The following is a 23033-nucleotide window of genomic DNA, read 5'->3' as shown; positions in this document are numbered from 1 at the left end:
GCTGGCAAGTACGTGTACCCCCCCGGTGAACTTTTGAGTTCTGTGATTTCTTATGATTTTTGTCGGAACCCTGGGCCATGTGGCCCGCGAGGGTGGAATTGATTATGCTCTACAATCAATGGCAACCCGCTGAAGCACCCGGGGATCGAGCACCCGGGTGTGTGTGGGCCCGACGGTCTCCCGGGCTCGAAAGGGTTTTCGGAAGAAGGACCCGGGTCCTTCACAAGTGAACATGAAATTATAATTAATGATGATGATGATTGCGGACCCGAAGGACGAAAGGACTGGCTGTGCCTGATGAATAAACTCTCTCTCTCTCTCTCTCTGGCCCGGATTGCTCAGCGCAATTCCGATGACGAAGGACGCCGAAGGACGTCAAATCATGCGAATAATGTGCGTATGTGAACCGAGCCACGGGCAAAGGATTCGGTAGCGACGACGACGGCAGGCCAATCGATCCCACGATCATCATCGCCGGTCGCCAGCCGCCGCCGGGAAGGAGTCGCAAAAAATAAATATTATTGCAAATGCCAAAGCCACCGGTCCGTGACGCTGCGAGACCCTCTCTGGAGGAGGGCAGCCTCCGCTGGATTCGTTGTCGGTGCCGTCTGCGTGTGTGTGTGTGTGTGTGTGTTGATTATTTTGAATCCCGTGGGATCGTCGGAGTCGGAGTTGCTGAATGAAACATTCGCTTTTTTCGGCCCGGTTTCCGCAGAAAGCCTCCCAGGACCAGGAGCGAAAAGTAGAAATGCGAAGGAAACGTTCGGGCGGTGGACGGCTTCTTGAATTGCGGCAAGTACGATCGGCCGATCGAAAGCCACCCGCCCCGCACGCCGGCCCTAGGGTCCTTCGCTATTATTATTGTCCTCCTGTTCCGTCCGTGTTGATCCTTGTGAGAGAGGGTCGTACAGCCGCGGCCAAGGATCGGCCACATTTTTGCACCCTCTATCGTGTCGTGCCGTGTCCTTAACCGATCTTCTGGGTTGGGTTCCTTCGTTCTTTTGTGGACTCGATTTGTTATAAAATTGATATCTCACCTGCACCGATCCCGACTTCTCACGGGGACCCCTTTTTCTTCGTACGGCCTGTCCGTACGGATTAGAGGGTCCCTGAAGCTGCCGGGCCTACTCGGGCTGCGGAATTCGGTCGTGGCTCGAAAACAAGGACAATTCCCATTTTTTGCCCACCGAACGGCGGAGCATAACCGGCGGAAACTGCACGCTGAGCCACGCAGACGTTGTCGGGAGTCATGTGGAGACTCCTTTAGGCCGCCTTTCGATAGACACGCTTCGTCGAGACCTTTCTTTACCAACGGGTAGGAGGATTACTCGGGTTTTTCGGGTTCTCCCGCGAGTTTCGACCCGATTACGCCAGCGTGAAGCCTTGTTTTCTTCCGTTTCTAGGACCGCGCAGATGGAGAAGAATTTAATTGGATGTCTTTGTTCTCTTCTTTTTCCCCCGTCGCCCCGCGAAGGTTCGCTACCTCCCAGCCCTGCGGACAGCGGTGTGTCGGACGTGGACAGCTCGAGCAGCGGCGGGCAGCCGGCGTGCAGTGACGAGCTGAAGGCTCGGCTGGGCATTCCGACCAGCAGTACCGGGGCCGCCACCGCCACCACCACGAGCGGGCAGCCACCGCAGCATCCGCAGCACCAGCAGCACCATCAGCAACAGCAGCACTCACAGCAGCAACATCACCAGCAACAGCAGCAGCAACAACAGCAGCATCAGCAGCAGTCTGCGCCGCAACATCAGCAACAGCAGCAGCACCCACAGCAGCATCAGCAACATGGCGTGGGTCACCCGAACGGGGGGCCCTCGGTCGGGTCGCCGGCCACCGGTTCGTCACTTTCGTCCTCGTCAGCTCTCTCGCAGGTCGCGGCAGCCGCGGTGGCCGCAGCCGCCACCCAGCAGCACCTGCAACAACAGGCCGCCCACCTGCAGTCGTCCGGCACGTTCCTGCGGCCCAACTTCTACCACCACAGCTCGCCGCCGCTGCGCAACATCTGGAACCAGCGCAACGTCCCACGTAAGTGTCAGTCCGGCCAAGACCTTTGCCGTTGACCCTTGCAACCCCCAATAAACCGCCCAGCGATATCGGCGACCAGATAGCCCCACTCGATGGCGCTACTGATTCACAGCGGTCCCACGGGGGATTTCCAGATCGAGATCTTCCGGACACCACGCGGAAGCCAAATCCGCGGACCATAAAACCGCGGACCGCTCGTAAAAGTCGACAATCTTACCGGAGGGTACAACCCGAAAGACGCGCTGAGGTCCACTCCTTATCGAGGCGGGCCGATACGCGCGTGGCGGTTTCGCGCGCATCGAATGCAATCGCATTCGCGACCTTCGCCGAGGTTGGGCTTACGGAGGCGCCCTTATCGCTCCCTGTCCGAAGCGCACACGTTGCCTCGATGCTGCAACGTCGATTTTTTTGGCTTCCGAACACAGCCACCGAAAGAAGGCGTGCGCGTGTTTGTGGCGCTCAGCTTTGTCCCTTTGACCTCCCCAGACCCGGTCCTGTTGAAAACCCTGTTGCGTTGAAACCTTCCGTTTTGGGAGGCAGGCGGCCAACTTGCAATTGCAGCGCGCGCATCGTGAATGCAGCAGAGGCAAAGAGTCGCGAGAGCGAAAGTGAACCGATAAGAGGTGGGTTTGCTGCGGCAAAACGGTGCGATAAGCGATAAGGAGCTGCGGCGGCGACCATGTTCGCCAATTCTTGTTTTTCTTTTTTTCTTTTTCTTTTTTGCTATTTTTGGGTTCTACAAACAATCGCACCCGAAAGCCAGGCCTCTTATCAGGAGCCCCATTGTTGCTCGCAACACTTCCTGATTGACGTGTGGGGCGTGCAATTCGCCGAGTTCGCGAGGTTCGCGAATTTGCCAAAATTGAAAACTTGGACGGCGGACTTGGTCCGGCACTTCCTGGTGTATGAAGTTGGAGGTCTAAAACCGGACCGGTTATCATATTTCTTGGAATAATAAGTAACATAAGAAAAATTGTATAGGATGGTCCTTCTAGTATTTGGATTCCGCAGATGGGGCGCAAAATATCGATTGTGGCTGTCGATGTATGGCACGTAGCATCGTCCTGTTGAAACCAAATGTCGTCCAAGTTTTCAGCTTCAATGTCGCCGAGGAACCAACATTCAGCCAACATTTTTTTCGGTAGCGTACGCTCCTTCTTTATTTTCGAAGAAAAATGGGCCGATGATGCCAAAAGAAAATTCTGCTTCTTATCATAATCACCGAGGTGGAAATGATCTTTTCACACATGAGCCTCACCACTTTGGAAATAAATTTTTAATACTTCCTAATTTTCTGCAACTTTATAGCTTTCCATTTTTGAAATGTCAAAGTTTTTACTAAATGTTTACAAATTATTCAATAAAGTTTTACTTTTAAGTCAAGTAATCGATATTTTAAAATCCAAGCACTTGATGGATCACCCTAGTTCCGTTTGTCTGAGGCTTTGCTTAAGAATGAGCGTGCCGAAATTGTGGCACTTAAAGGTATTGGACCCATAAACGAATTTTGTAGGCTACTTTTCGGTCGGTTAGAGTGTATCCCAACAACACCTTCCACTAGACAACAGGACCTTTCAAGTTCTAGTTCATAATTTAGACCACCCGACGGTTCACGGTGTTCGATTGAATGTTGGCGCGTATTTTTGGCCCACTCGCGCTCTCTCTCTCTCGGTCGGACAAAGAATGTACGAGCTCTGTGGATGGCCCATTAGGAGCCATTAATAATCTACGTCCACATCTTGCACCCCCGGCCGGCCGTAGGTCGTGAAATATTTGGCAGATTTGGCCACCAGTCAGTCGCTCACGAGAGCGCTCGGGGAGATGGCGGCAATGAATGTTTAATTGCATCCAATGCGCGCGCGCGACTGGTGCAACATTTCGCCACGTGTCCGTAGGGTCCCCACAATGTCTCCGCAGGCAAAAGGGCCTTTAGACCCGGTCGGTTGCTACGAGAGGGCACTAAACTTCCGCCGACGGCAACCCGGCACTCGGTTGGTAACACAGTGCCGTGCTTTGCCGTACCGTGTGGCCTTGGGCTGGGTCGGGCCGCGGAAATGTAACAAAAATTCGCAACACCCTCTTATCGAACCAACGCGGACCCGATGAAGAGGGTGACAGGGGGCGAAGACAGTCGCAAGACGGCAGCGGCGGCGGCGGCAGTCTCCAAACGTGCGCCGCTCAAGGACGTCGACTGCGGTCGCGCGTCACCGGGGGCCGGGTCCGCGACACAGGAGCGGGGCTTCGATTGCTGCCACCCCACTTGCGGAAGAGTGCGGAACTCGCGAGCGCTCAAACAACCGAATTTCGGTGTGTGTTGGGTACAACAACCGACCGCCAGCAGCAAGCAAACAAGGAAGAGGAAGAAAAATGTCTGGATAAATATTTGCCTTGAGGTGGATGAACATTTGCCCGATCGGCCCCCTCGGACCCGGTTTCGATTGCTTTGGGGCGCACTACACGGGCACGGCTGCTGTTTGTGAGGTCCATTGAGGTGTCTCTCGCATCTCCGCACAGGAAGCACACACCGAAATGGGGATCACTGTTTGTTCTAGTGGCGTTCGGACGTGTTTTGCGTAAGAAGTGGCTGTGCCGCTTTTCACGCAGGAACGGCCAACGATCCCCGGTTCCTTGCACTGTTTCGCTGTTCGCGAAAAGAAGGAAACATGATCACCTCAAACGGCGGCCATCCGGTCGTGGCGTGCGTGCGTGCATAACGGGCCCGGCTAAAATTATCAACCCCGAATCGGGGTTGCGAGTGCAGCGAGTGTTGCCCGCCGACGCCATATGTCACCGCCAAAAATGCCATCCGTCAGTTTGGCGAGCAGGCGAATGCGAAAATGTTCGGGAATGGTTTTTATTGCCTTCGCAACGGAACGGAAATGCGTTGCACATTCCCGAAAAAGACACCCGGCCCCGGTATCCGGTCGTCATCTGGCCGATAATAGAACGGTTTTTAAATTTGCGACGAACGCGGCGATCATCATTCCCGCCCCACACAGCCGATGAGGCAGCCGTGGGCAGGATGTGGACTATATTTAGTTTGCTCGACCGCGTGACACACGTCAAACCGGGCGGGCGGACGAATGTTGCATTATTTGCGCCATTGCGTGCATAACGCGCTGCGCTGCGCGGAAATGATCGTCTGCGGTGATCGCGGTCGTTGAACCGTGCCGCTGTCGTCCCTGCTGTAAACAAAACATTAATCACTCCTCAGCAGCAAAACATTAGCAGCTCCGAAATCATTGTCACGCTCGTCGCATCACAGATGGGACAGCATCTCGGGGCCGTGCAAAAAAATGCCAACCCCCCCCCCCCCCGAAAAAGGATGACGGCGCCGCGAAGACGCGTGTTTCCGTTGTCCGGCTGCCAGCAGCCAATCTGTGTGTGTGTGTGTGTCTGTTTTGGAGTGCAACAAATCGGTGTTATTGCTTCGGCAACCTACTGGCTTCGAAATGACAGGGCAGACGATTTGGGCCGTTTTGGCTAATTGTGGCCACCATAACAATAAATAGCGTCGGCGATGACAGTTATCCGTTCGTGTTCGGGGCGAATTAATGTAAACGGCCCCGGTTTTCGTCTTCACAAATGGTGGTCCCAAAATTTGCATTCAACAACGCTCCGCTCCATGCCTCAGTCTGCAAACACGGCACCACCACCAATGGCCGGGAGACAGTTTGGCAGCGACAACGTCCGCTGTCTGGCTGATTGAGATAAGCAAGCAATACTTCCGTTTAATTTTCAGGCGTTTTCAGGCGACCGTCGGCGGTTGTTTCTGGGGCTCTGTGTTGTTGCTATTGTTCTGTTGCACTTTTCGTAAATATCAGACGGCGAGACGTACAGAACGCTTGAGTTGGTCTGGTGGTAGACTTAAGAATGTTTAAGTACAGGACTGGGTACTACAGCCTATTGAACCAAAATGCTGTGCATATGGTGGGATATGAAAGGTGTAGTGCACTATGAGTTTTTAAAACCTTATGAAATGATTGATGGACAACGCTATCGAGCACAAGTAATGTATTTGAAGTCAGCTTTGGCCATAAAACGACCAGAATGGGATAAAAGATATCGCAAATTCAGTCAAAACCTATCCCAAAAATGTCGGTCGCATCACCAGATAATGCTCTTTCGGACTAGTATTTGTTCCTTTACATGAGTCACGATTTGGCAGCACAGCGGTTCACTTCTTATGAAAGTATTGAAAAATGGGGCTCTGAGTAGATCGCTCCTAAAGCAATGAGGAGTTCTATTGACACGGAATCGTGGAACTACCTAAAAGCTGGGAGAAAGTAGTAGCTAACGACGGACGACGTACTTTCTTTAAACTAGTCACATGTTTTGTTGTCGATTGTCGAAAGTTCTCATTGGAATATCGATTAGAAGTCTTTAAGGAACTCTACTTAAACCGATTGGAACCCTTGGAGTGGCCCTAAGGGAATGATCCTGAAATGATCGTCCAGAAATTCTGGTCCTTTTCTTTCAAGTAAATCTATGAAAATTTAGCATTGCAGTTCGATCGATGGAACCTGCCCAAGTGCACCTTCGAGTCGCAGTCACAGTCGCAGTTTTACGCTACTATCAAACGTTGTTATTTATAGACCCCCCCGAGCGGTGATAATGTGCTCCTATCTCTGTGGACACACTCTGTCGGGAGAGCGTACACCCCCTATCGACGCGATTATAAACCCACCCACCCCCAGGGAGTGACAGCTTTTTGACAATCGTCATTTATCAAATCGATACCCGGTGAGACCTCCTCAGACCGAGACTCAATCTCAACAGGTCCCCAAAAAAAGGGGCCCCACAAGACTTCCGCTTCGCTTCGCACAACACGCGCTTCGCACGCGCCCACATTCGCCCTGTTCCGGCTATGCTGAAGGTCGCTGTCGGTGCCACTGTCCACTGAGCTGCGGCACCTGCCTCCAAACAGCAAACAGAACCCCGAGCCGCGCGAACGCAGAACCGTAAGGTCTTATGTAAACGGAAAGTAGCGACAACCCGACAACAACCCGGCCGACGACGTGTGTGAGGCTTCGTTCGGCAGAACCACAACGCGGACGTTACGTGGCGTTAGCGGGCGGATGGGTAAACAACGCATCAACAACAACGAATGCTGGTCCGAGCAGCGAAACTCGCGCACAAGAAACTTCACCACCCGAAGGCCACGGTTCCCGGCGTGAAGGAGACCGGAAGGCGTCTTTCAAACGTACGCCAGGCACGGCAAGGGCTGGTGTAAAAACCGTCCGGAAACGGATTGCGACGTCGTGAGAACCTCCGCCCAGATCCGAAGCTTGTTGCGCGCGGCCCACTTACGGAATTGCCGGCAGAACCGGTTCTCGCATCGCACCGCACGCTGATGCAACCGCTTCACCGAGGGCCGCACGAGACGCCGGCCGTGGGTGTCCCTCGCGCCCGCCGCGGATTTCCGCTTCACTTCCGGCGTCCGGACCCGGTCTGAAGCCCTACGAGTGAAGCCCCCCCCACTGGTAAGGAATGCGGAGTCCGGGAAAGCCCACCAAGGATCGCAAGGCACACTTGTGGCCAGCCACACACTTGTCTGCTGGCCTTCGGCCCTGCGGCTCGCTATGACTCAAGCGTCTCACACATTCCTTGGCAGAGCCCGCAGGTTTTGCATTTCCGATCAGGCATCGAGCAGCTTAGAACCCTCGAGTTATTTAATATGCGCACGGCGGCGACTCGACTCTCGATTTCTTTCCTCCAGGGGCCCTTACCCAACTGCTGAGTGGACCCGAATCTCGGAACCCCCGGCCCGCTTAATTTATGCTTCACGCTCCGGAACCCATACAAATCGCGGGTCCTACCAAGGACTTTCCGAACGCCGATCGACGACACTTTCTTCCGGTCTCGAGAGACAAGACGCGACCACCGGACCGGACCCGGACCGGACGGCGACCGGATCTGCATGTGGTGCAGTTTCCGCTTTCTTGGACGTTTGCTCGTTCTTCGCTCGTTCGTGTGCGGATCTTCGGTGTGGCGCTCTCTACGGGTGGCGCTCTGCGCATTGCATATTCCGTCTGCATCGCGAAATAGTTGATGCTAATTAGCTGCAGCACCACCCCCCGCAAGACCGCGGAGAACGACGAGCTCTCAGCGGTCCCATTTTAAGAGCGCGCGAAGCCAGTTTTGTCTTTCTCCAGGTTCCGCATAAATTGCAGAACGTTAACCTCGTCGCCCGGCCCGGCTTCGTGATATAGTATCAAGATTGGTGCCTCTCTTCCTATGTTGCAGGCGCTGCACGCGAATTGAGTCAAATTAAACAATCAAACTAAGTTGCGTCGCAAGATCGACACCCAAAAAAAGCGCATGAAGGAGGTTTTAAAAAAACACAGACCAAGAGGGCCAAAAAGCCGGTTCCGACTCTCCAGAGACAAGTAGCAAGATGAGGGGCCGAAGAGGTAGCGTGAAATACCTAACATATGCAGGACTACAAAAAGGGGAAAAAGAGGCTGTGTGACTCAAACGAGGTACACACCGGGAAGCAAGCGGGTGGCCAACTAATTTGGCAGCCACAGAACGGCTTTGCTAGACCTCAGTTACATCATCTTCATTGAGTCGTTGTCTATTTAATATCACTACTTGAGGACCTTTACTCGAGCATTTATGATTATGAAAGTGTCCTCCAGACAGCAGAGCATTTCTTAAAATTCCTTCAACAAAGTCACTGTCATGTTCCAAAGTGTTCCACATTAGAAGAACTCCAACGCAAACACGGAAGCGACGAGTTACGCCGCGACTTCTCGCGGGGCCGCTAATTGATACCGCCGTGTTCAAGAACGTCCACCACCAGCATCATCGTCATCACCATGATCATCATCATCATCGTTGTCGTCGTGGTCGTGTAATGATGGTGACAAAAATATTTGGCCAGCAGATCGGTGGGCCCAATGGGGAAGCAGAAGCTAATGAAAGCCGCGAGAGACGCTAATTCGAATCACTTTAACGGCGTTATGCGCGCGTGTTGTGCTCGTTGTTGCTGTCTCTTTCTGTCTTTTTGGGGTTTGGCACTTAAATTTCGGACCTCGGCCAGCGGAATTAATTGCTCTCCGTCCGTCCGTCCGCGGCTGGGGCCACTCAACATTCTTGCGCGTCGTGTCGTGTCCCCGGAGCATGTCCAGAACGACGGGTCAGGTCGGTCGGGCGGGCGGGCGGCTGGACATTTCCTTCGTGTAGGATGTGACACCGTGCCATTATGAAGCACTTCCGGTTGTGTGCGCCAGCAACCCGACACCCGACCAGCAACCTGCCGAAGTCTGCCTTTGCCGGCCATGTTTTCTTCCAGGACGCGGGCGGGATCTTGTACCTTGTCCGCGCACCTCGCAAAACCTGATTTGGGCTTCCTTATGGCTCCGAGTGCAAACCGAGCGAGTCGCAAACAAAATCGATTCGGCCGGCCCGGCCCGGCCCGTCCGTCGCGTAATGGGCGGAACGTGACGGAAAATAATCGGACTTCGGACGGGTTCCCGATCGGCGCAGCGTCGAATGCAAATGCACAGTCCGCTTTTGGCGCTGCCGCAGGAAGTGTCTGGGCCGTCTGTCTAGGTTTAATTCGCGCGTATCCCAATTCCCCACTTGTTGGCCAGCTCCGGCCTTGTTGATCGGAAAATGTGTGTTTGCCGGAAACGGAAGAATCGCGTCTTTGAATGACGTTTGAAAACTTTCACGTAAAGCAGGTTCGAATGTGGACTGCTCCGCGGGAAGCCAAACAGTGGTCCGGTCTCTAATTTGATTAGATAATTCAATGTCAACGCACCGGCCGGTCAAGGTTGTGGGGCGGTCGCCAGGAGTTACGTCCAAAAATGTCAATAACTTCCCAGGGAGCATTCCGCGTAAAGCGTAATTGTCGAACGCCGGTGACACATCCCGGGGGGGATTGTGTGTCATTCGCGTCCGCCGAGCAGCACCGAGAGCACCTTCCGGCATCGGCAACTGCGGCCGCCGATCGGTTGCAGCGCCACCGCCCAGTGACCTTCACCGGGTGCAGCCAAAGACAATGTGTCGATGACCATCACCACCCGCACCAGCCACCCACCCAGAATGGGGTGGGATGGCATGCGCGTTACACTCGCCCATTTTCTGGTTCGCCTCGGAGACGCGACACTTGGCGCTTACTCACGGCCAGAGCAGGACACTGGCAACGGCAGCGAAAGAGAGCAGGAAAGAACTTCAATAAATTAGCCGTGCAATGGTGTGTTTGAAAGAAGCAACAACGGCGCACGGGGCGAACGAACGGGTGACGGGACGGACGCGTTGTGGTTCGGGACACCAACAACGGGCGTAGGAAACAAATTTAAAATAGTGAACTAAATGTGAATAATGCAAAACAAGGCGACGGTGGGGCCGGAGAGGTCGTTGCAACCACGACCGGGGCAACGGGACAACGAGAGCGAGATTTATGCAACCAACCGCTCAGGAAACCCGTCGTCGTCGTTGTTGAGACCGCTACGATATGGCAGAGCGGGAAAGAGAGAGACTCCGGGCATTCCTGGGATCGGGAAGGAACCTAAAACACTACCCAAAAATCCGGTGAACCGGTTACAGTGAACCGGTTCGCTGTGAATCCTCAATGCTCAAGGACGACGAAGGTTACTGGTCGTCGTGTCACGTCAACGATCGTTTCCGGAACACGCACGACTCGCCGATCATGTACCGTTTCTCTCGAACCCTCGCCTGGCGAGACGATCCTTTTCCGGTTCTCACTCGCCGCGGAGGGTCCAACCAGATTACCATGCAGACTCCTCCTTCTTCGGACGTCCTTTTGCCCTGCACCGAGCGGCTGCACGTGAGAGAATAGAAAATCCAATAAGATCGGTGTGTGGCGTTACCCAGCGTTACCGGGCGTTACGTCACGGGATCTAACAAGAATTCGATATTTCGCACCTTTCGCATCAGAAAAAAGGCATTTTTGGCGTCATAAAATTTAGTTAAATTTATGCAAAACTATTTAAAGTGTATAACGGCGAAGGTCGTGTCCTCGGCGACATTGTAACAACCTTCTCTCCGTGGGACGGAATTTTTGTAACTACTTTTCGGAGTGTTATTTGAGGACCTTTTGCATAACAAACGCGGCGTGGCACTATAACACGACGGCCAGAACGCCACCATCCCACGGTACATAAACAAAACAGCTGCTGGCTCGTGACCCCCTCGTGGGCGCCTCGTGGGCTCCTCGCCCCTTTTCCGAAGAACCTTAAAGTAAAGTGCTGGGCTGAGCGAAAAAGAAATCTCGTTCCTATGGAGGCCCCTTCGGCGAGGATGGGTAGCGATGGGAGGTTGATGACACCCCGCTGCTCCCGGTCCCCGCGCGGTGGGTGGATGGTGTCCTGCAGTCCGACTGAGACGCCGAGCGAGGAACTCATGCAACGAGTCACTCAGCCAACTTGCGTTTGTGTGCGAGATGCACTTCCGCTGCACCAACGCTTAGATCGGCAACATAAGTCTCGCCTCTCGCTTCGTTGCGATGCATTTTTATGTTTATTGGCACATCGCACGCGCACACACACACACACACACGCGCTCGGACGGCACGCGGGGTGATCGCACGGCAGAAGGTCACACACTTGCGATGGCTGGCTGGTTGGCTGGCGGCGGTGTTTAGTTTTTCTTCGTTCTTCTGCCGCCGCCTGAGGGTCGGTTTTCGCGCTCGCCGCTCGCGGCTATGCAGGAGTGCACATGGCGCCGCGCACACACACACACAGACAGAGAGCATGGCGAGGGGCCACCGTGGAGCCACCACGGAGTACTTTACTTCCGTGCGGGCGCCCCAGTTTGGAGCCGATTTCGAATAAATATATGAATCAGCTGCAGTGCCGTGCCGTGCCGTGCCGGGCGCATCGGAGATGGAAATCGATACCCCCCACGGGGAGGGAGGGCAACACCTTCGGATTGGCGCTCAAGGTGTTGAAGGTCGCGAAGGCTGTGGTTTCTGGCTGTGATTTTGTTGTTTCGAATCATTTAGTTTGACTGCAACTGTTTGCTTCAATCCTTTATGAAACAATGTTTTAGAATAAAGCATCGGCAAGCAACTTACCGGGACCCTAAGAGGGTCACCTGCTTCTCCAATCCTCTTTCGCGAGCCTTCGAGTCAGCCTCACAGACACGACGGAAAGGAGATAACGAGATAGCTAGCGTTCCGGGGCCGTAATATCGCCCTCCGATCGCAGCCACGCCGCGCCACGATGATGTGGTTGTTGCCACCAGCGGAAGCGACCACAAAGAATGTAACCAAGAACCGACCACTCCCCGCTCCCTCTCTCTCTCTCTCTCTCTATTCTTATGCTCCCGAGAGGCAAGAACTGCTCAGGTGTGTGTTTAGCGTCGGTGCATCGTTCGGACGGACGGTGCATCTTCCTGCTTCGGCCGGCCGATTTGAAGGTCACCTCCACACCGCGCGGTTCTTCGTCGCAGTCGCAGTCGGTGGTGGCTTTGGCCCCATTACTGTCTCGGTGCGCTTGCGTCTGCTGCATTTGCTGTTGCTGCTGCTGCTGCTGCTGGAACCAAAGCGGCTTAAGGGAACCAAGCCAAGAGCCAAGAAAACAATCAACTACCCGGACGCGGGCGGGTTCGGAAACCTAAGACGCTCCGTGCCGAAGCATCAACACACAGACCAACGCTGGATCGTGTTCGGTGGAGACGATGCTGCGTTGTAATTATCCTTCCGCCCCGTTTTTCGCTCCCGCCGCAGATGTTGGCGGCGACCGGAGGTGATCGTAATGTTGGCTGGGAATCGCCGTGGCCGTTGCCAGCCCCCTTCTACGTGTCCGGTCTTCGAGGGGGTTGCAAGTTTGCAAACAACACTTCAAAACAACCCTTGGAATCGTCGTTTCGTTCCAAAGCGCGTCTCGAGTGGGCTTCGTGCCTGTTCGGGATCTTGGAACTTACGCCCACTTACCGGGGTGTTCCCGGGCTTTGATTGGCCAGGTGGTTCAGGGTCCGAGACTGTCAAAAATTTCCCTCCAACTAAGCTGAGCCGTGAAGTGACACCGTGGGCCTCAGCCCAGGTGCAGGTGCTACACTTAATTGATTGGAGTGGCCATCCGGCGGCAGGAAGAATGCAGGAAGCCTCTTCCCTAGTGGGTGGGTTTTTCGCAGTAGTACTCACCCCGGGGTCCACTATCTTTCGGGCAACTATTTTACAAACAACGTCCCACGAGGGAGAGAGAGCGTGGACCTCTCAGATAGTCCCTCTCGGATGTCGTCGGCCGATTAGACGGTTCGGTCGCTAAGCCTCGGAGAGCGTGTGGTGTGGAACCGGGAAGTAGAAACACCGCTGATAAGACCGCTGCAACCGAAGTGCGGCCGGCTGTCGTCATGCTGTCACTGCCAAGTTCAATGTCACTGCCTTCTCACTCGTCTTCTCTTATCACTTTCCCTCTTTCTCGTGAGCTCCACTAATGAGGTTCTTTGTCTGGTTCTTCTTCCGGTTGCAGTGTCCGACAACTACCACTACCTGCACTCGATGAACTCGGCCAACGGATACTCGCCGTCGGCGGCTGCGGCCGCAGCGGCGGCCGCGGCAGCCGCCAACCACTTCGTGTCCGGTGGCGCCGGTGGAACCGCGAACGGAGGCATCGGTGGTCGTGGGTCGATCGGTGGGTCCGCTTCCGGATCCGTCGGCAGCCAGCACACGCACCTCGGTGGCCATCACGGTGGCGGCGGCGGTGGCGGAGGTGGTGGTGGTGGCGTTGGCCTCCATCATCCGGGCTCCGGACCTGGACAACACCTCGCCCAGCAGCATCTGGCCCATCATGGGGCAGCCGCAGCTGCCGCTGCTGCCGGAGCCGCCCTGATGGCGAACGGGCTCGTGGGTGGCCTGGGAGGCGGTGGTGGCGGGGGCGGACCACACCACCCGCAGCACGGACCGCACAGTGTGTCCTCCAGCTGCACCGACGACCTGTCGTACATGCTGGAGCTGGGCTTTCCGCCGCGCAAGCTGAAGAAGTCGAAAAAGCCGAAACTGGAGATGGGCGTCAAGCGGAAGTCGCGCGAGGGCTCCACCACGTACCTGTGGGAGTTCCTGCTGAAGCTGCTGCAGGACCGCGAGTACTGCCCGCGGTTCATCAAGTGGACGAACCGGGACAAGGGCGTCTTCAAGCTGGTCGACTCGAAGGCGGTCTCGAAGCTGTGGGGCATGCACAAGAACAAACCGGACATGAACTACGAGACGATGGGGCGCGCCCTGCGCTACTACTACCAGCGCGGCATCCTGGCGAAGGTGGACGGCCAGCGGCTCGTCTACCAGTTCGTCGACGTGCCGAAGGACATCGTGGAGATCGACTGTACCGGCGCTTGAATGGCCCGGCGCCCGGCAGGGGCCGGCCCCAAACCCTTGCAACGCTAGTCCGGTTTCCTTCCAATTCTGCTACCACTACTACTACTACCACTACTACTACTACTACTACTACCACTTCTTCGTCCTACTACTACCACTAGTGGCTCACAATAGGATGCTGCTGCTGTGACATACCCAAGGGCTGCTCCCATCTGCCCAGGCCACCGGCTGTCGGATCGTTGTACCACTTTGATATTTATTCCGTACGCGGGCCGCTTCACATGATGTTCAAGTTTAGTTTTTCCACCATTTTCTTTATTTTTTTTTTGTTTGTTAATGTATAGCGTGACGATATAGAGTTTTATTAATTATATTAGTTTTATTCCTTCCTCTTTCTTCTTCCGTTAAACACTCGGTTTACATGCACTTTGATCACATGTTTGTGGCCACCCCGATGAAAGCGAGCGCCGATCGCGCGATCGCCGTTTTTTAAGTTTGTTCGCTTCATAGCCCTTCGCTGTGGCAGCCAGGTTGCCTGTTTTATTGGCCGCGATTTCTAACGCGAGCCTAATTTATTTCGCATAAGATGCACCGGAAGAACTGAAGAAGCTGAACCGTTACGGCGTTACGTATCCGTTACGGTGTGGGCTTAGTACAATGCTGCAGCTTCAGGTAACAGGTAAACGGCCATCGAACAGGGATCAGATTTGTGTGTGTTATTTTGCTCCTAGAACACGCGGACAGGACACCAATCGAGTGCGGTGCAAGCGGAATGTTAAAGTACAAAAAGTAAACTACATAGAGCCAGGTTCCAGGGTAGCGAACAGAAGCGAGGGTGGCCAGCCAGCCAGAGGACAAATCAAAACTTGTTGAACGGAAAAAAAGCCCAACAAACAATAGGTATATTACACGCAAAACGCCAATCTAATGAACAACTTGCTAAGCACACCGCACACACACACACCCGGCCGCCAAGAAGTATTTTCCCCATGTTTGATGAAGATCATTTTCCTGTTCTCCATACTTTGCGTGTGTGTGGCGCGCGAGCGATCGTATTTTACTGTGTTTTTACTGTGTGTGTGCGTGCGCGTTTCTCGTTTTAAGACTCCAGAATGTTTCTCAACTGTAATTAGACACTGTAAGATAGTTGTTTTAAGCCTCGGCGCGGTCCGGAGCGAGACGGCAATGCGAGAACCGTGGCCGCGCGCGAAGATTTATATACATATACGTGTTTGTTTTAAATACTAGTTTAATTGTAAAAAACCACCAACTCTCCGGTGGCCAGACCAGCGAGTCCTGGCCCTTGGCCACCCGAAGCCGGGAGCGAACAGATGTACATTTTCTTTTTATGAACCTTAGTAAACGCGTAGTGTTTTAAGTTCTTCCGGTTCCGCGCACTTCGTTTCGGCTCTTCTGTTTCCCAGAGAGTCCGAGGACGGTGGACGTCGTCGAAACCGAGGATCGAAAAGGGCTAACTGTGTAAAAACTGTATCAATTTCGTTCGTAAGGCACCCGCCCCCCCATATTGTACGCACTAGCCAAGTAATGTTGTGTATTTTAATGCTGGCGGCAAAACACTCGCTTCCTACCGTTTTTGTTTTAATGTTTTATTTTTTATTCTTTCGTTTGCCACCCAACTCTCCTATCGAACATCGTCTCCCCGGTAGTGTTACCTAGGCCGTAAGCGTGTCGTTTTATGTTTCGTGGATCTTCGCAATCGTGGATCGTGCGTTCGTACGTACCGCAAGCAGTGTGATCGTAGTGTTTTGTTTTCGTTCTTTCCTTTTTTATGGCAATTGATTTTACCAACAAGTTTACAAACAGCATCTCTCTGTACATAGCAATCAGTTCTCAGTTCGGTCGGTCGGACTGCTCGTTCGTTTGTGCCCTCTATTGTTTAGAAAACGGGACGCAAAGAGACATTAAAGGAGAATCGAAACAACCACCAGACGGATAGCACACAGAGAGACAGCAGCGAATGCAACGTTCAAGTCCAGAACTTTTCACTGCCTTCCCACGGGGAAACTCCCTGTTTTTGTTTTCCCTGCTTTCAGCCCACCACCATCTTGATTGTCCCTGCTCGCTCTGTTTTTTCCATTTTTGTTTTCCCACTACAACATGCAAAAGTTTTTTACCCAATTTATCATTTCCCAAACGGAAAACGGCTGTATGCCACAAGCCCATCAAACGTTAAAATAATCTTCCTTCTGCCAACAAACAGACACAGTCCTGGAAAAAAAAATAGGAAACATAAAACACAGAGAGAAAGAGAGAGAGAGAGAGTAACCGAGGAAAGCAGGCCAAACGAGAAGAACCGGTCAGAAGGATCTTTCGTTTTATAGTTTCTTTTTTATTTTGTTGTGTTTGTTTCCGTTAAGACTCGATCCGATCGACACTTTTATTGACAATTTTGTGTGTGTGTTAGAATCTTGATCTCATTAATTTATTCGTCTGCTTTCTTTGTCCCCTCGAGTGTCCTCTCTGGAGTGTGTCTGTAAGTTGGTTGTGCAAAATTTTTGACACCACTTTGGTGGTTCCCGCATTGGCTTTCTATGCTTTTTGGATTTTAATTTCTGTCTTCCCGGTATCTTTTCTCCGCAAACATTTTCCGGTTTCATCCAACACAACGGGCACGTTTAAGAAGTAGCGCAAGTTAAGGCGCTCCATAAGACCAAATCCCACGCTGCAGTTTCGAGGCATCGGCGCGGTGCTCTCGCTAGGCAATAGATCCACGAACGGCAGAGCAAGCATATAAGCAAAATAGACCTAACGTAGCGAAATATCAGTTAAAACTATAGTAATTTTGTTTCTACCAACAGCAAGCCTTTCCGGTAAACCACAAACTTCGTTAAGATTCGTATGATAAAACACGTTAAAAGTATAGCAAATCAATCTATGATAATGACAAACCACACAAACAAACAAACAGAAACCACAACACCGAAAACGATAGTACGAAAGCAACGCGAAAGGGCCAAACAGCGCAATAATGAAACGGCCAACAAAACGTGACAAATGGAACAGCCCATACCATCCCAGGATCAATCGCACTGGCAGGCGCCTATTTGTTGAGTGCTGAGACACTACATATTTTAAAATGTTGCAAAGTTTTATACTTGAGAATGATTAACTTCTGGAGCTGGCACAGACGAGGCAGACAATTATAAATACGTTGTAGAAAGTGGAGTGTGACATAGAGCAATGGTGGACGAACAGAAAAGAACAGGACTCTACAGTGGAAAAACGGCGATAGAAAGAGAGAAAGAGGAAGAGGGAGTGAGAGAGAGAGAGAGATAATGATATGTAGAAAGGTACGTAAGTGGAGCGCTAGTGATCGTTTTAGACCTGTGTTTATTTCGTACTAAATAACACAGCAAGCGTGGTGTAAAATTAAACCTTTTTTTATTAAGAAAGTGCGTTTCGTCGGAAATGTGAAAAATAAAACGCTATATAAATTATGTTTTTATTTTTATCATTTGTTTTCACTCTTATTGTGATTTTGTTTTCAGCTACCTTGGGTTTGTTTTGGTTTATTACTATGATTTTTCATATCCTTTTATTAGACTGTCAGTTCGTAAGTATGATTTCCTGTTTCGTTTCAGCGTTTATTCTGTGCATGCATCGTTTTTTTATCATTTTCTCACACACTACGACGATCGACGATCTACGGACGGAATGTTACAGCATCCAGTGGCTACTACGAATTCGTTGTAAAATATGGCAGACGGGTAGCAAAATTATTCCCCACTCCAGCAAACTTCACTAGTGCATAAGCTTGAGCTTAAGCATAAACCCTGCCGAAACAAAGGTCAACGGGTCGACTACCCGCAAAACATTAAAAGCGCCGGTCACGGATCGCGCAACGCAACGCAACGTTGAGTGAACCCAACACGGAAAAGACTGAAACTAGTAAATTGAAGTAAAATAGCACCACTACCCACTGTAAATGCGTACGCTTGCCGGAAGCCGGTACATCCAACGCGAAGAGTGGTGCATTACGGAGGGAACTGGCCCGCCACTACAGGGTAACACCGGCAGACACAGGGCCCACAGTGGACACAGCTGGTGGCAAGGTGCCCGCAAGTTGTGCGAAAATGGAATGAAAAGTCTGACGTGAAAAATTTGTGAAAACCGAAACACTATATGTAAGCTTGCACGGAGCGGCCAATTTTGTGGCCCCCGTGTGCCGGTGAAAGGATCCTAAAACAGGAGCTATGCAAAACATAAGCGCGGCCATGGCGATGGCGACGGCGCCCGACTAAATATAGACCGGAATCGAGGAAAACCAAATCAATTGGCTGTGGGAATCGAAATGAGAGAGATTGTCAAAATTATCCGACGCAAAAACAGAAGCAACACAAGCAAACGTTACGAAATTCTTCGCATTTCGCAACCGATTGGCTAACCAGGATGTGATACTAGGGAAAAGGAGGCACAAGCCCGGCGGGCGCCGGGAAAGCAAAGAGTGGCCAGTAGACCGAAAGTAAACGAAATCAAATTAAAACATGTTAGAAAACGAACCAACCAAAGGTTTCCGAGACGGGCACGGGGAGATTCTCCAAAGGGCCGTTCGTGGCACCATCCATCCTTTAAGGACATTCGGCACACACAGAACCCGAACGGCACAGTTTCACATTGCACCACATTGGGCGACAGGAAGTGAACTTTTTGCTAGCGCGTTTCTATCAATAATCTGTATGACCTCTTAGTGGTTAAGGCTCACTGTGCGATGTTTATCCCTTCTTGGTGTGGTCCCGATGTGCAAACCGCAGAATGTGTTGCAACCGGTGAATCTGTGTATGGAAAATATCAAATAGTAAAAGTGTAACCACTTAGGACCTCTTAGACGCCGTAACGATTCAATCATAATAAAAGCATGAGTGAAAACCCAACTTAGATTAGGTTTGTACATAAGACGCACCATCGGATCTTGCTCTTGGGGGCGGGTGATCGGTGGTCTAGCTACAGCAGTTATCGCTGCCACCATAAAAGTATAGTTAATTTTAGTCCAATTTTGCATCACACAAGGAGGCCCACACACTGAGTTCGAAATCCTTTCGATTGGTATTGGGTATGGAAATCAGCCAATAGAAAAGACACGCCACTGCTGGCTGTGTGAGGCGGGCGTAGATTAATGGATAGGTCAAATTACTGTTACAAACCTAAAACCCGCTTTATCCGTGCGCCAACACTGGCCACAAACTCTGTGCTCTAATTATTAGGTACAATTCTTTGTTAGTCGAATGTAGCAAACAGAATCTCTTATTTACCAACATCGTAAACTGCTGGGAAACACGCGGTCGCCGCGAAGAAGACGATTAGTTGAATTTTATTAAACCCCGTTTAATCCTAGCCGTAATATTTAGTAAAATTTTCACCGCACTGAACTGCAACACAACAAACGGAACGGTTCAAACGGATAACTAATAATCAACCACAAACACCTCATACAAACAAAGCAAACAAACAAACGTAACAAATGTAACGTAACGCATAGTACACACGGGGAAGCGGTTCACAGGCCGCGAATTACAAACGCCACCCGGCACCAAACAAAACTGCAACTGCAAGATACAAAACGTGCAAATACCTCAGCGCGAGTCGAGTCGAGCAAACCCAAGGAAAGTTGGCAACCGCCGCAACGGAGAACCACTTGTACACTGGATCACTTCTCAGATGTTGATTATGGTTGTTGCTTTTTAAGCATAAATATTATTATACCAGCCACTGTCCAGCCAGCCGGGAGCGGTGCGGTTAGATGAAGCTAATGTTTAAAGCAAATAAAGCAAAGAAAGACTTATTAAATTCTTCTAAAGCAAAACCTCGTAGCTACACCGTAACTTAATGAGCCACTTTTTCCAACTTTTAGCAAATAGAAAACCATGAACTTAGAAAGCAATGGCGCTCGTGGAACGATGCATGTTGACGATCGCAGCAAGCTGCAAGCGGAGGAAGTACGTAAATTGAATTTCAGGTTTCATGACGTGTCTAGCGAAATTGTGTGACTGCCGAAACTGACTGACTGACTGACACGTTGATTGATCGATAAAGGCCACCAGAGAACTGATCGTGCATGGTGATGTCGATGAATGGAAAACTGCTCGCTAATGAGCCAGAAACCTACGGAACGATGTGTGTGTGCGTAGAAAATGTAGGAAACATTCTTTTCATAGCAAAACTAAGCGTTTATTTCGAATCATTTTCCGGGGCGTGATGGAAAGGACTCCGGTGCCGGCCATCGTCCCGCTCGTTGTTGGTTTCAAGTAAGCAGATAAGGCAGACCGCAGGACGCGGCACCCAGCATCTGGGCGGCAGGGGGATAAAACCCATACGACAGCAGTGTCGTCCATTTTCATCTTCCCACCATTCGTTCCTTACTAAGAAGTAGTCTACATGATATATACAGGAGTCCTCACGGGGGGCTCCGAGGCTTTCTTTTAGTTTGACCTGAAAGTAAGCACTGTAGGAGGATCGCCACCGGGGATCGAACTGACCGTGGTCGTGTAAATAGGACACTGGCGAATAAATATCACACAACCAACCAACAAACCAAACAACCAATGTACATCTTTCACAATGAAATACCTCAGTATGAAATGTTTGAACCAAAGTTTATTGAAAACAAATTTATGGAAAAACCCCAATAACCTCAGCCCGTAGCTCGAGACGCATCGAATGCGCTCGAGGGGTCACATTGTAGATGTATAGTACCAGATAAAGAATCCATTTTGAATATAGATACAATTTGGCTAAGGTTCTAGTAAGTGGCATCCCCCGCCCCGGGGGTGTGAAATCATTAGAACAAAACCACGCGTTGAGCATCGTTTTTGCTATTCTACATCAATATTTCCCTCTAGATATGCATATTGCGACCTTTATACATTACGCAAATAACTCATTGCCTGCGATCTTGATTTACTCGGCGCCATAGGAACCGTTTGCGCACTCTAAATGGAGACTCTGAATGAGAGACAGCCTCTCGGCGTACTGCACATGGGACAGATACGTTTTGGAAAGGATATTATAGGAAAACAAGCAAAACTAGCAATTTTTCTTTCCCTCTAACCGTATCGAATATGTAAGTGTAGTTAAAATTTAACCTAATTGCAATAGCGCCATTGTGAAATGTATGTGTGTGTGTAATGAACAGAAGTAAACTCTCGTACGTGGACAACACTGCCCGTAGAGCTGCGAAAAGCGGAAGAGGCCTCTTTGGCGCGCGATAAATGGATCATCTTTTTGAATAGAGTACAGCGAAATAGTTACACTATTTTGCGGAATGGTGCAAAATTTAGAAAAGCTGCACGATCACAAGAGAATGGAAATATCATTCTACAAGTAGAGCATTGCTATCATCAACACCGAAACGCAGCATGATTGGAACAATCCATAAGAAACTTATTTAAGCAAAAGCATACTCTTGGACGAACGAAAAAGACTTATCGATATAAGCCGGATTACAGGGCAGGAGCATTCGAAGCAACACAAAAACCCTCATTAACCAAACAAAATGCATAAAAAGCAGTAAAGAGCAGCTCATGCTGCAGGCGATTCGTGGCACAATGTGATGAGAAAGTAAACATTCACTTGAACTCAAAACATTCAAGTAACTGTAAACGAAAACGTTACGAACGTTGGTCGGAAGAAAAATGGCACATCTCATGATCTAACTATCTTTAACTAACTTAATCAAAACATACCAGTAAACCACTTACTTAAAAGGACTGGCTTAAAGCAGCAGGAAAGCCGGGGAAGCACGAAAAGAGGGGCTTTGTGGCATATGATGCGAAGCGAAACCGAACACCGACTGAGACGGAACCGGAAGACAGAATACCGGCCGCAAGATATCAGTTTGTCGTGAGCATGTGATTCGAAGGAATCGAGCTATCGGTTCCGGTTGCCAGTGTCCCACGCGATAGATAGGCAAATTGGCTGGTCTTGAAAGGGTATCAGAATTTCACAACGACCTCACGGAGACGCACAATGGATTGTGATCTGTTTCGTTACACTGGTATTTTGGACCACCCTAACTTTGTTCTCTTTTCGTGGGTGTGCACTACTCGTAAACTGAACTGAAAGCACACATTGCGTGAGCAACTCGCGGGAAATGTAAGGAAATCGAGGCATAGGAACTGGAAAAATTGAAACGTGAACGGATTTTTTATACTCGATGATTAGCATCTTCCGGAAGGGCATCTTAGAAGGATACTGTGAACTTGGAGCTGATTTTTTGCTGGACACAGATGGCCTCAGAATGAGAGAATGAAGATATAGAAAATCCTAGTTTTACTGGTCTAGTGCAACTGAGTCATAGGCAATGATTGTTTTCATCACTTAGCAAAACGTTTATTTCGGTAGACAACACTAGCCGAATCGAGTTCGATTTAGTAAAAATCTATGAACTTAGAAGACGCCCTACTTACGCCACATCCGTTCACAGAACGTACCGAATGGGAAAGAGTGCAAGGCACAGTTTAAGCAAAAATTAAATCAAAACGCAATATAAAAAGCAAACTAGCACAAGAGAAAGCAGTAAAGAAATTATTTCACGAATCAAGCGGCGGGACGTTCATAAGAGCATTAGCATTCTACCATCCTTGTATTGCGTGCATGGGGAGCCATCTAAATTCAGCAAAAGTAACACACTACTTTAAACTTATCAGGTCGAAAAAACCCAAAGCAACCGAAACATGCAACAAGCGGTGTATAAATAAAAGATAA

General features: G+C 50.8%; 1 protein-coding gene across 1 annotated transcript in view; it reads left to right on the top strand.

The window, feature by feature from the left end:
- The window catches only part of LOC128279131 (ecdysone-induced protein 74EF-like), a 40137-nt gene extending 25804 nt beyond the window's left edge, over nt 1-14333 (top strand). Inside the window, exons 3-4 of the mRNA XM_053017852.1 lie at nt 1475-2026; nt 13471-14333. Of these exons, the coding sequence (XP_052873812.1) occupies nt 1475-2026; nt 13471-14333 (1415 nt within the window). The remainder of the gene's footprint in view (nt 1-1474; nt 2027-13470) is intronic.
- The last annotated feature ends 8700 nt before the right edge of the window (nt 14334-23033 follow it).

This window comes from Anopheles cruzii, chromosome 2 (genome assembly GCF_943734635.1).
Source record: "Anopheles cruzii chromosome 2, idAnoCruzAS_RS32_06, whole genome shotgun sequence".
Classification (NCBI taxonomy): Eukaryota; Metazoa; Arthropoda; class Insecta; order Diptera; family Culicidae; genus Anopheles; species Anopheles cruzii.
Note: the sequence above shows the minus strand (reverse complement) of the source record. Positions and strands in the feature narration are given on the sequence as shown.